The 12,373-nt window shown below is 40.1% G+C and overlaps 1 protein-coding gene across 1 annotated transcript in view; it reads left to right on the forward strand.

Annotated features, from left to right (window-relative positions):
• CFAP54 (cilia and flagella associated protein 54) overlaps positions 1-9,640 on the forward strand; it is a 291,046-nt gene extending 281,406 nt beyond the window's left edge. Inside the window, exon 68 of the mRNA XM_043440645.1 lies at positions 9,313-9,640. Within this exon, the coding sequence (XP_043296580.1) occupies positions 9,313-9,432 (120 nt within the window). The 3' untranslated portion in view covers positions 9,433-9,640. The remainder of the gene's footprint in view (positions 1-9,312) is intronic.
• Positions 9,641-12,373: the final 2,733 nt, after the last annotated feature.

A 12,373-nucleotide genomic window follows, 5' to 3' on the forward strand; every position in this document is an offset into this window, starting at 1 on the left:
CAGTGATTATCCTGAATTACTTGCATGGGCCCTAAATGTAGTCCCAAGTATCCTTGTCACAGGGAGGCGGAAGGAGACTTGACAGCAGAAGAGGAAATGGCAAAGTGATGATGGAAGCCAAGATTGGAGTGATGTACTCTGAGGATGGAACAGGCAGCCATATTCCAAGACAGGTGGACTCTAGAGGCTAAAACAGGCAAAGGAACAGATTCTTTGCTGACAGCCTCCAGGAGGAACCAGCCCTGCCTCCACCCTGACTTTAGCCCCGTGAAACTGAATTCAGGTTTCTTAGCTCCAGGCCTGTAAGAGAGCAAACCTGTACTGTTGTAAGCCGCGAGGTTTGTATGTTACAGCAGCAGGCAGTTAATCCACACTGCACTCTGAAGTTCTTTCAGAACGTGACTTTAGGCTTCTGTTTCTGTTTAGATTTCTATTAAGAAAAAATCTTTACATGTGAGAAAAGTAAGTTACTTGCCCAAGGTCCCTTAAATGGTTAGCGTCAGAGCCAGGCTTTATGCCCAGGCAGACGGGCTTCCCAGGTCACGCTTCCAACCACTGTGCAGCACTGCCGCTGCCCTTCCGCTCCGCTGCCCTTCCGCTCCCCTGCCCTTCCGCTCCGCTGCCCTTCCGCTCCGCTGCCCTTCCGCTCCCCTGCCCTTCCGCTCCGCTGCCCTTCCGCTCCGCTGCCCTTCCGCTCCCCTGCCCTTCCGCTCCGCTGCCCTTCCGCTCCGCTGCCCTTCCGCTCCGCTGCCCTTCCGCTCCCCTGCCCTTCCGCTCCGCTGCCCTTCCGCTCCGCTGCCCTTCCGCTCCCCTGCCCTTCCGCTCCGCTGCCCTTCCGCTCCGCTGCCCTTCCGCTCCCCTGCCCTTCCGCTCCCCTGCCCTTCCGCTCCGCTGCCCTTCCGCTCCGCTGCCCTTGAACTCTGCCTGCAGTGCCTCTCAAACATGGAACACCCCTCTCCTCCCACATTCCCCCGACTCCAGGCCCCTGCTCCTCACACCGGCTCTGTGGGCCCCTGGACTCGTTTTCAGCTCCCGCTTTGGGGGAAAAAAATTATGTAAGGTTCTAGGCCTTCCATAGGGAATTTCTCAAGAAAAGTTAAGCTGCAGGCAAAATTATTGAATTTCTTCATATTCAAGTTATGGGAGGACATTATTTGAGGGAAGATATTATTTCTGAATCTTCTTCCTACTCCTTAGTTTCTAATTCTCTTCCTCATACTCCAGAGGGGGAAATGTTCCTGAGGGTAATCAAATAAAGTGATTAATAGCAATAATACTGGGAATGTATTAAGTTTGTTTTACCATGACCCAGAAAATAAGTCTCTAGGAATCTAGTATAAAAAATTTCAATACATTAAATCTCCCATCAGCTCGTATTGGCTATATACTGGTATGTGTTATTCTGCCATATTGCCATTTGCTTAATGGCTTCCCTGGTGGCTCAGATGGCTAAGAATCTGCCTGCAATGCAGGAGACTCAGGTTCAATCCCTGGGTTGGGAAGATCCCCTGGAGAAGGAAATGGCAACCCACTCCAGTATTCTTGCCTGGAGAGTCCCATGGACAGAGGAGCCTGGCGGGTACAGTCCATGGGGTCACAAAAAGTCAGATACAACTGAGTCAGAAGCAACTAACACACACACACACACAGACACACACAGACACACACACACACACACACAGAGTTAACCACTGAATTAAATTTTTACACCTTTGTGGCCCCTGAAGAACTTGTATTCTCAGCTATGGGAATGTGTGGACCAAAGGCCTTCAACCCTCAACACTCTCCAGGAATTGCCTGCCTCAAGGCATGGCCTTTTTCAGGGGGGGCAGGAAGATGTCTGTATCTAATTACTGGTTGATATGGTGAAATGACCCGACCCCCCAAAACCACATTTAGGACAACTCTAAAGGGCCATTGCAGCTTCACCACTCCCCATGGGGTTGGCATGGGGTTTGTTGTGAGCACACTGCAGCCCATCTTCTCTCTCTCTGCCGAATCCTGCTTTCTCTCCTTTCCCCATGTGTGTTGATCCCAAGGGACTGCCCTGATAAACTTCCTAAAAGCGAAGTTCCATATCAGGCTCTGCTTCCCAGGAACCTGAACCACAACAATGAGTTAAAAAATAAATAAAAAATGAAGAATTCCCCAACTGGTGATGAGTTCGTAAGAGTGCTCAATTAATCTTTATTTATTGGCACTGAAAGAGTTCTAAAGGAACTTGGAAACATTCTTGCTGATTTAAAGTTTATTTTCTAATGTAAAAGTGAGGGGAAAACATCATACACAAGTCACCCACTCATGATTAAAAATACATTCTACAGTGTGACCCAGAGTTCAATCACATTTTCCTTTGACCTCCATTTTAACAGTTAATTTACAAATGAAATAAAGTCTGTAAAGCAAAGATTCCAGCACATATCCAGTCCTCAATAAATACAGGCTTCCTTTTTCAGAGAAACACTTTTTTCCCAGAGTTGAAAAAAAGGACTTGATAAAACTTTAAAGCCATCTTCTGAAAATAAAGGCAATGATGTAAGAACAATGTCATCACATATAGAACAATATCAGAATTTATACATCTCCACAGAGAGTGAGGAATAGACACTCAGTTTTACAGCACATTGAGTATTAGCATTTGTATTCAATCACCTAACCCAGAACACTGTTCCTTTAATTCTTCCTCCAACCCCTGATTATAAGCACTGAATCCTTGGCCACGAACTTGCATCTGGCCTTTATGCCTTATGCACTTCATTGTTGGTTGTATAACTCCTGCTTCCTGTTCTGATTAGAGTTGATGTTTTGAAGGGGATTTGCCCTGTTTGAGACCCTTTATTAGTTCTTTATTTGGTGAAAAAGACTTTGCTGGAGTGAGAGAGCAGCCGTTCTTTCTGCACAATAGGGGTCAGGTTTCAAAAGCTCTTTTCTCTGGGACTTAGACTCTTGAGTCCTCAAAAAGTCCTCAAAAGAAGCCTGGATATCTACAGCCTAAACTTTTTACTTTTCTCTTAGTGGTCTCTTTTGGTCTTAAAGGATTGTTTTCTTAAATAGTTCTGTATAAAAAGCATATACCCATAATGGAGCTATTGGTGCCAGTACTATCATTTTTCATCACATCAGGCCTTGGCTCAGCCTGGGGTAGGATATGAAGGGCAGGCAATGTGTGCAGAAGGGGTACCAGGGAGGAGGAGGAAGAGTGAAGGAAAAGCCCAAAGGCATTCAGTGGTGAAACACTGCCCTAATCTATATAATACCAGATACAAGTCTTATAGGATTTTCTGGACACACTAGCTGATGCTACAGTTTTCTGCCACCAACTGGATGCCCAGCAAGCCAATTCTTTTCAGACACCACTATGAAGAGTTAGCACAGACTCCCACAGGTGAAGGGCTCAGTCCAAGAATGCCCCCATTTCAGATGCCAGCTTAAGTGAGGTGCCCAGGTTACCTACGCTTCTGCCACAGCAGACTGCAAATTCAGAAGTTCCTAAGGTTTGATAATTTGCTATAATAACTCACAAAACTCAGGAAAACACTTTGCTTAAGTTTACTAGTTTATTATCCCAGGTGGCGCTAGTGGTAAGAACCTGCCTGCCAATGCAGGAGACACGAGAGATGCAGGTTCAATCCCTTAGTCAGAAAGATCCCCTGAAGGAGAGCATGGCAACCACTCTGGTATTCTTGCCTGGAGAATCCCATGAACAGAGAAGCCAGGCAGCCAGTAGTCCATAGTGTTGCACAGAGTCGTACACTGAAGCAACTCAGTACACATGCAGCATGCACCAGTTTTTTGTAAAGGATACAACTGAGGAATAGCCAAATACAAAAAGATGCATTAGGGCAAGACATAGGGGTTGGAAGGAGCAGAGTTTCCATACCCTCCTTGAGTGTATCACCCTCCCAGCATATCAGTTTGTTTACCAACCAAGAAATTCCTTAAAATGTGTCACTGCGAGCATTTTGCTTTCGTTTTGTTTGTGTTTTGCCCTACTGTGTGTCATGTAGGACCTTAGCACCTGGACCAGGAATCAAACCCATGCCCCCTGCAATGGAAGCATGGAGTCTCAACCACTGGACCTCCCGGGAAGTCCTCATCATGGAGTTTTTATTGAGGTCTCATTACATAGGCACAGTTGATTTAATCATTGGACATTGGTGATTGAACTCCATCTTCAGTTGCTCTTCCCTCCCCAAAGGTTGAGTTATTAGACTGGAAGTTTACCCCTCTAATCACATGGTTGGTTTTCCTGGTGACCAACCTCATCCTGAAGCTATCTAGGCATCTTTCCTCACCTTAGTCATCTTATAAGCATATGAAAGAAAATTTCCAAGGTTTTAGGAGCTCTGTACCAAAAACCGAGACATAGACCAAATATTTATTTATTATTGTGTCATAACTGTAAAGTATGAACATCACCTAATATTGATTTTTTAACATATATCCCAATGAATGTAGTCTCCCTCAATATTAGCTCCTCTCATGGAGGTGCTCTTCATTTATTTCAATAAAGAAGCCATTGTCCTAAACATTTTTGGCATCTACTTAGATGTGAAAATGGAGACAGGTCTCCTTATGTTGCTGAAATATTTTCAGCTGGATTGAAACCTTTGGTTTCCTGATCATAAGGGGCAATATGTCTGAGCAAGAATTGCCCTTTATTAAAAGGTGAACTCTACTCAAGAGCTCAAGGAAATAGCCAGGGTTCGGTGGTTGCAGAGTGTCAGTAACTGTGATGATGGGCATGATGATTTAAGAATAGATCCTATTCTTAGGCAGTACGACAATTGAACCAGTTTTCAGAACATATGCTTTCTCTGCCATAATCTTGTCTTCAATTTTTAAATTTCTTCTTCTCTGCAAAATGTCTTTTTAACGATGTTATTTCTTTAAATTTTAATTTAAAAGATTTCTATTATCTTACCAGTCTGACTCTTTGATCTGATATTATGTTTTTTTAAAATACTTCTTTTCTGTTATATTTAAATTTTATTAATACAAAAATTCAGTTGATGAAAAAGATAATTTTGTTCCCAGAAAAGTGTGAAATTTCTATGTCTGATAGAGTTGTTTATAAGCCTTCCTCATTTTCCTTAGAGTTAGGTGCTATTTCTGTTAGACTGGGGAGAATAACATTATTGGTGATAATGGGATCCGCTTGGTCATATAAAGTATAGAGAAACCAAATACATCTGTTAATAGTTCCCTCTCATCTGAAACTTTTATTAGTTGGGTCACTAGTCATTCATGATATCAACTCCTAAGTAAGCCAGTATCACATTATCTTTTCTACTGTGAAATGCATCTTTTTCCCCCAATCAAAAAAAAAAAAAAAAATCCAATAAATCACTAACTTCAAAGATTCAGGTGATATATAAAGAAGATATAGAAAACATGGTAGGAAAAGACAGGTGAGAATGCTGTATAAAAACAGTATTTGTTTTCCTGCCTTGAAGCTATTCTTTTTATGTCTGTGACTCTGTGTTTAAGGTTCTTGAAAGGACACAAAATTAAATCCATCTGTATCACAGTGCTTGCACTTTTTCATATCCCACTTAGCAATTATGCTGTGCTGTGCTTAATCACTCAGTCCTGTCCAACTCTTTGTGACCCCATGGACTGTAGCCTGCCAGGCTCTTCTGTCCATGGGATTCTCCAGGCAGGAATACTGGAGTGGGTTGCCATGCCCTCCTCCACCTAACAATCATAAGAGTAGGTAAATCTAATTGTTTAGTGGTTATTTGGCCTTCTCCCTTTTTTCTTAGCTTATTAAAACTTAAAATCAATGAAAAGGCAACTGACATTGGGTTGAGAGAAATAAGCAGATGTCTCAAAGGAGGTGCTCAGTAAAAAACTCAGTGCCTCAAGAAAACTCATAGATACTTTGAAGACAGTACAATTTTTCTTTCAATCAAGGAAAATAGTGAGAGCAAAGGAACAAAAGTAATAAATCTTTCGTTATGGTAAGATCTAGTTTTCATGCTGAGACTCATATAAAATACAGCATTGGCGAGTAACCTTTAACGCTCCAGTGGCTTTCAGAAGCCGTCTGAGCAAGTTAAAGTCCAGGCCAGGTTTTAATGAAACCCTTCACTGTGCCCCACCTTGATGGACTTCCTTTGCCTTCCTTGTACTGTTTCATACTTTCATCCTCTCTAGGCAGGCAAAATCACCATCCTGTCTTTGACATTGCTCCTTGAATCATAATCTACTTGAACTAAATTACAGTCTGCTACCTATCAAGGTATTTTTTCCTTTATTTCTATAAAACCTTTCCTAATCCAGGTAAAGCAACCAAGATTCTCTGTTATCTTATCCATATCAATTTGGGCTCAAGACTATTTACTAAACACATACAATACTTCTCAGTAATTATATGATTGCCAATATTATCTCTGATGAATGACAAATAAAGAAATTCTATAATTTCACTTGGAACCTAACTTTTCCTGAGAAATTCTCTAAGGAAAACCCAGAACTGTCCATAAAATTTCTGAAAGTCAATACTGGAGAAGTGTCCAAAGTGCCCCAGAGACCATGGGGAAAATTTTTAATCAAGGAGATGAAAGTTTTGTTCATGGTAAAGTATTATGCACTAATAAAAGAATTGAAAAAGACACAAATAAATGGAAAGATATTATGTGTTCATGGATTGGAAAAATTATTATTGTTAAAATAACTGGGTAGAGAGGGAGGTGGGAGGGGGGATCAGGATGGGGAATACATGTAAATCCATGGCTGATTCATGTCAATGTATGACAAAAACCACTACAATATTGTAAAGTAATTAGCCTCCAACTAATAAAAAATAAATGGGAAAAAAAAAAACAGCAAAAATAAAATAACCATATTACTCAAAGAAAATGAAAGTGTTAGTCACTCAGATGTGTCTGACTTTGTGCGACCCCATGGACTGTAGCCTGCCAGGCACCTCTGTTCATGGGATTCTCCAGGCAAAAATACTGGAGTGGATAAGCCATTCCCTTTTCCAAGGAATCTTCCTGATCCAGGGATCAACCCCCCATCTCCTGCATTGCAGGCAGATTCTTCATTGTCCTAGCCACCAGGGAAGTATTACTCAAAGCAATATATAAATTTAATTCAATCCCTATCAAAATTCCAATGGCAGAGTTCACAGAAATAGAACAAAAAGTTTTAAAATTTGTATCAAAACACAAAAGACCCTAAATAGCCAAAGCAATCCTGAGAAAGAAGAATGAAACTGGAGGAATCATGCTCCCTCACTTCAAACTATCCTACAAAGCTATAGTAATCAAAACAGCATGGTATTAGCTCAAAAATAGACACATGGATCAATGGAAAAAGATAGAAAGCCTAGAAATAAACCCACATACTTATGGTCAGTTAATCTACAAAAGAGAGAAGGAAATGGCAACCCACTCCAGTATTCTTGCCTGGAAAATCCTGTGGACAGAGGAGCCTGGAGGGCTGCTATACATAGGGTCGCACAGAGTTGGACACAACTGAAGCGACTTAGCATGCATGCAATCTACAAAAAAAGAGGCAAGAGTGTACAATGATGAGAAAATAGTCCCTTCAGTAAGTGGTGCTAGGAAAACTAAACAGGCACATGTAAAATAGTGAAATTAGAACATTCTCTAATATCACACACAAAGATAAACTCAAAATGGTCTAAAGGCCTAAATGCTGGACCAGACACTATAAGGAAAATACAGGCAGAACACTCTGACATAAATCACAGTAAGATTGTATTTGAATCCATCTGTTACTCAAGACAGTGAAGAATCTGCCTGCAATGTAGGAGACTGTGATTCAATCCCTAGGTTGGGAAGATTCCCTGGAGAAGGGAATGGGTACCCACTCCAGTCCAGTATTCTTGCCTGGAGAATTCCATGGACAGAGGAGCCTGACAGACTGCAGTCCATGGGGCCGCAAAGAGTCATACACGACTGAGCAACTGAACACTTTCACTTTTTCCTAGAGTAATGAAAATAAAAACAAAAATAAACAAATGGGACCTAATTATACTTAAAAGCTTTTGCACAGCAAAGGAAACCATAAACAAAGTGAAAAGACAACCTATGGAATGGGAGAAATTATTTGCAAGTGATGAGACTGGCAATGGATTAATTTTCAAAATATATGAACAACTTATACAGCTCAATGTCATAAAAACATGTTCAGTTCAGTTCAGGCGCTCAGTCATGTCCAACTCTTTGCGACCCCATGGACCGCAGCATGCCAGGCCTCCCTGTCCATCACCAACTCCCAGAGTTTGCTCAACTCATGTCCATTGAGTTGGTGATGCCATCCAACCATCTCATTCTCTGTTGTTTTGGAAAGATACTCTTGAAACTGCTAACACTGATTACTTCAGAATTAAGAAATCATAATATTATTAATTTTCCAAGTCTTTATTATCTGAAATTATAGAAAGTATTGGAATGCTTTTATCATTTTTTGATCCAATCAAGTGAAGAAAAAGAAATGAAAACCAGCCTCTATTTTTAAGTTCATTGTATTTTCTTCAGAATAAAAGTTTAATTTAACAAGAAGACAAGACACTAATAAAACTTGTCCTCTAGTTTCTTACAAAGATTCAGGGCCCCAAGGCTTTAATTCATGGTGACCATTCTGCATGCTATTTGCTCATATATCTTCACAAGTATCTAAGTCTGCATGAAGTGCTTTCCCAGAAACAAGTAAACACTTGTTTTCTTTCCTTCATTTTTGATCTCTCCTTCTTGCCCTTCTTCCCACTTAAATTACCAGTGTGCCATGACCCCAGAAACAATCTTTATTTTCCATTTTTCAGATGACTCTGGCTGCACTAGTCCTCAACGTGGTAACCATGTGTTTCTTTCAGAAAGAAGGAGCTCCAAACATAATTCACTTTACCATGTCAGAATTTAAACTCAAAATGAGGGGGAGAGATTTGTTCACTGCACAGTGTGTTCTGAGGGGAAGTGGTTCATTAGGAACTGGACTAAAATTCCTAAACTTAAAATAGTATGCAATGCTTATATAAAATCAAATGATGCATATTTCTAGAAATGTCTACCATTTTATAGGCTCATTTTTGTAGATTTACAGACATGAATCTGTGTGCCACTTTTATATATTCATAGATATGAGTCTTATTAGGATAGAAAATGATACATGGGACATTTCAGCAAAGTAGAGATGTGAAATTTTGTGTCTTAGGCAAGAGTTAAGAATATTTCACATAAGATCATTACCTAGAATTGGTATTTGTGTGTTTTGAGAATGTTACTTCAGTCAATAGTTTGAAACAATGCATTTCATGAATGCTTTTATGCTTTTTCTCAGGTCCCATTTGATGTCTCGCTGCCATCTATATTCAGTCTGGAGAGACTTTTTGATCTTGCTAGTGGCTGTATCGTATCGGGAGGAAGCCTTTTCAACTGGATGGTGTCAATTATTCCCTGAACATCCTTTGTATGTTAGCCTTATAAAGGGATTGTTATTGCTTTACTTGGTTTGTAATAAACTTTCAGAGCTATCCTCTTATACTAAGCAAAATAAAATTGCTTTTTTACACAAGCTAAATTTATCTAAAAATCATAGTTATGAGTAATGTTTTCAATGATATTTGAATTAAAATACAAAGCTGTTGCTTATTAAAAACTGTCTTACAGAGCCAGTCATGGAAAATATGTTTGTTCACAGTGCAACATTCCCACTTTTGTATAATGTTGAGGTTGTCTTTGGATGCCCATACAGCAAGACTGAAATTAAGCCAGTGGTTCTTGACCAGGGTCAGCTTTGGCTCTCAGGTAGCATTTGGCAGTGTCCAGATATTTTGTTATTATTATTACTATAACTCCAAAGAGAGTGGGCTTCCCAAGTGGCTCAGTGTTAAAGATTCCATCTGCCAATGCAGGAGACACAGGAAACACTAGTTATATCCCTGAGTCAGGAAGGTCCCCTGGAAAAGGCAATGGCAACCCACTCCAGTATTCCTTGCCTTGAGAATTCCACTAGCAGAGGAGCCTGGCGTGCTGCAGTCCATGGGGTTTCAGAGAATCTGATACAACTGAGTGAACATGCAGCACTCAAAGAGCGTACTACCAGCATCTACTGGGTAGAAGCCAGGGATGCTGTGAAATGGTCTACAATGACCAGAAGGGCCCCCCATGACCAATGATCATCTGGCGTAAATTATCCGTGCCAAGGCTGAGAATCTCTTAATAAACCTCAAGTCAACTCAAAGTAATCAGTCAACTTTAGAAGTTTGTAGGTGTGGTTTGAGAAGAAATCTACAGTGAATTAGACTTTTCATATTTTATACTTCTGAGAGATAGCATTGCATAAAGTTTTAGAACATGGACTATGGAACTATATAGGCGTGAATTTGAATAGTAACTTTACCACTTGCTAGTTTTGCTACTTTGAGAAAGCAATACATTCTTTAAGACTTTCTTTCTTTATCTATAGAATGAGAATATTAATAGAATGGCTGTGAGGATTAAATTAAGTGATATGATTAAAAGATACTTCAGTAACTGAAGTTTTTTTTTTTGGTTTAATATTTTTGTTACAAATCATGGGGATGCACTTATCTTAATGAACAGTGTATATTTCCTGTTTTCTTAATTATGGATTAAGAAAAATGTCTAGGAATGGAATTATTTTTAAAATTTTATCATATTTTGTAATGTTGTCATCCCAATTCTTTACCCAATTTTTTAAAATTTATTTTAATTGGAGGCTAATTACTTTACAATATTGTGGTGGTTTCGCCATAGATTCACATGAATCAGCCATGGGTGTACATGTGTTCCCCATCCTGAAACCCCCCCTCCCACCTCCCTCCCCATCCCATCCCTCAGGGTCATCCCAGTGCACCAGCCATGAGCACCCTGTTTCATGCATCTAACCTGGACTGGTGATCTATTTCACAAATGATAATATACATGTTTTAATGATATTCTTTCAAATCATCCCACCCTCACCTTCTCCCACAGAGTCCAGAAGTCTGTTATTTACATCTGTGTCTCTTTTGCTGTCTTGCATATAGGGTCACCATTACCATCTTTCTAAATTCCATATAAATGCATTAATATACTGTATTGGTGTTTTCCTTTCTGACTTACTTCACTCTGTATAATAGGATCCAGTTTCATCCACCTCATTAGAACTGATTCAAATGCGTTCTTTTTAATGCCTGAGTAATATTCCATTGTGTATATGTACCACAACTTTCTTATCCATTCGTCTGCTGATGGGCATCTAGGTTGCTTCCATGTCCTGGCTATTATAAACAGTGCTGTGATGAACACTGGGGTACACGTGTCTCTTTCAGTTCTGGTTTTTTTGGTGTGTATGCCCAGCAGTGAGATTGCTGGGTCATATGGCAGTTCTATTTCCAGGTTTTTTTAATGAATCTCCACACTGTTCTACATAGTGGCTGTACCAGTTTGCATTCCCACCAACATTCACTTGCATTTACACCAAGTGTAAGAGTGTTCCTTTTTCTCCGCACCCTCTCTAGCATTTATTGTTTGTAGACTTTGATAGCAGCCATTCTGACTGGCGTGAGATGGTACCTCATTGTGGTTTTGATTTGCATTCCTCTGACAATGAGTGATGTTGAGCATCTTTTCATGTGTTTGTTAGCCATCTGTAGGTCTTCTTTGGAGAAATGTCTGTTTAGTTCTTTGGCCCATTTTTTGACTGGGTCACTTATTTTTCTGGAATTGAGCTTCAGGAGTTGCTTGTATATTTTTGGGATTAGTTCTTTGCCAGTTGCTTCATTTGCTATTATTTTCTCCCATTCTGAAGGCTGTCTTTTCACCTTGCTTATAGTTTCCTTCATTGTGCAAAAGCTTGTAAGTTTAATTAGGTCCCATTTGTTTATTTTTGCTTTTATTTCCATTACTCTGGGAGGTGGGTCATATAGAGGATCCTGCTGTGATTTATGTCAGAGAGTGCTTTGCCTATGTTTTCCTCTAGGAGTTTTATAGTTTCTGGATTTACATTTAGATATTTAATCCATTTTGAGTTTATTTTTGTGTATGGTGTTGGAGAGTGTTCTGGATTCATCCTCTTACAAGTGGTTGACCAGTTTTCCCAGCACCAGTTGTTAAAGATATGGTCTTTTCTCCATTGTATATTCTTGCCTCCTTTGTCAATGATAAGGTGTCCGTAGGTACGTGGATTTATCTCTGGGCTTTCTATTCTGTTCCATTGATCTATGTTTCTGTCTTTGTGCCAATACCATACTGTCTTGATGACTGTTGCTTTGTAATATTGCCTGAAGTCAGGCAAGTTGATTCTTCCATTTCCATTCTTCTTTCTCAAGATTGCTTTGGCTATTCAAGGTTTTTTGCACTTCCATACAAATTGTGAAATTATTTTTTCTAGTTCT

The sequence above is a fragment of the Cervus canadensis genome, chromosome 21 (assembly GCF_019320065.1).
Source record: "Cervus canadensis isolate Bull #8, Minnesota chromosome 21, ASM1932006v1, whole genome shotgun sequence".
In the NCBI taxonomy this organism is placed as follows: Eukaryota; Metazoa; Chordata; class Mammalia; order Artiodactyla; family Cervidae; genus Cervus; species Cervus canadensis.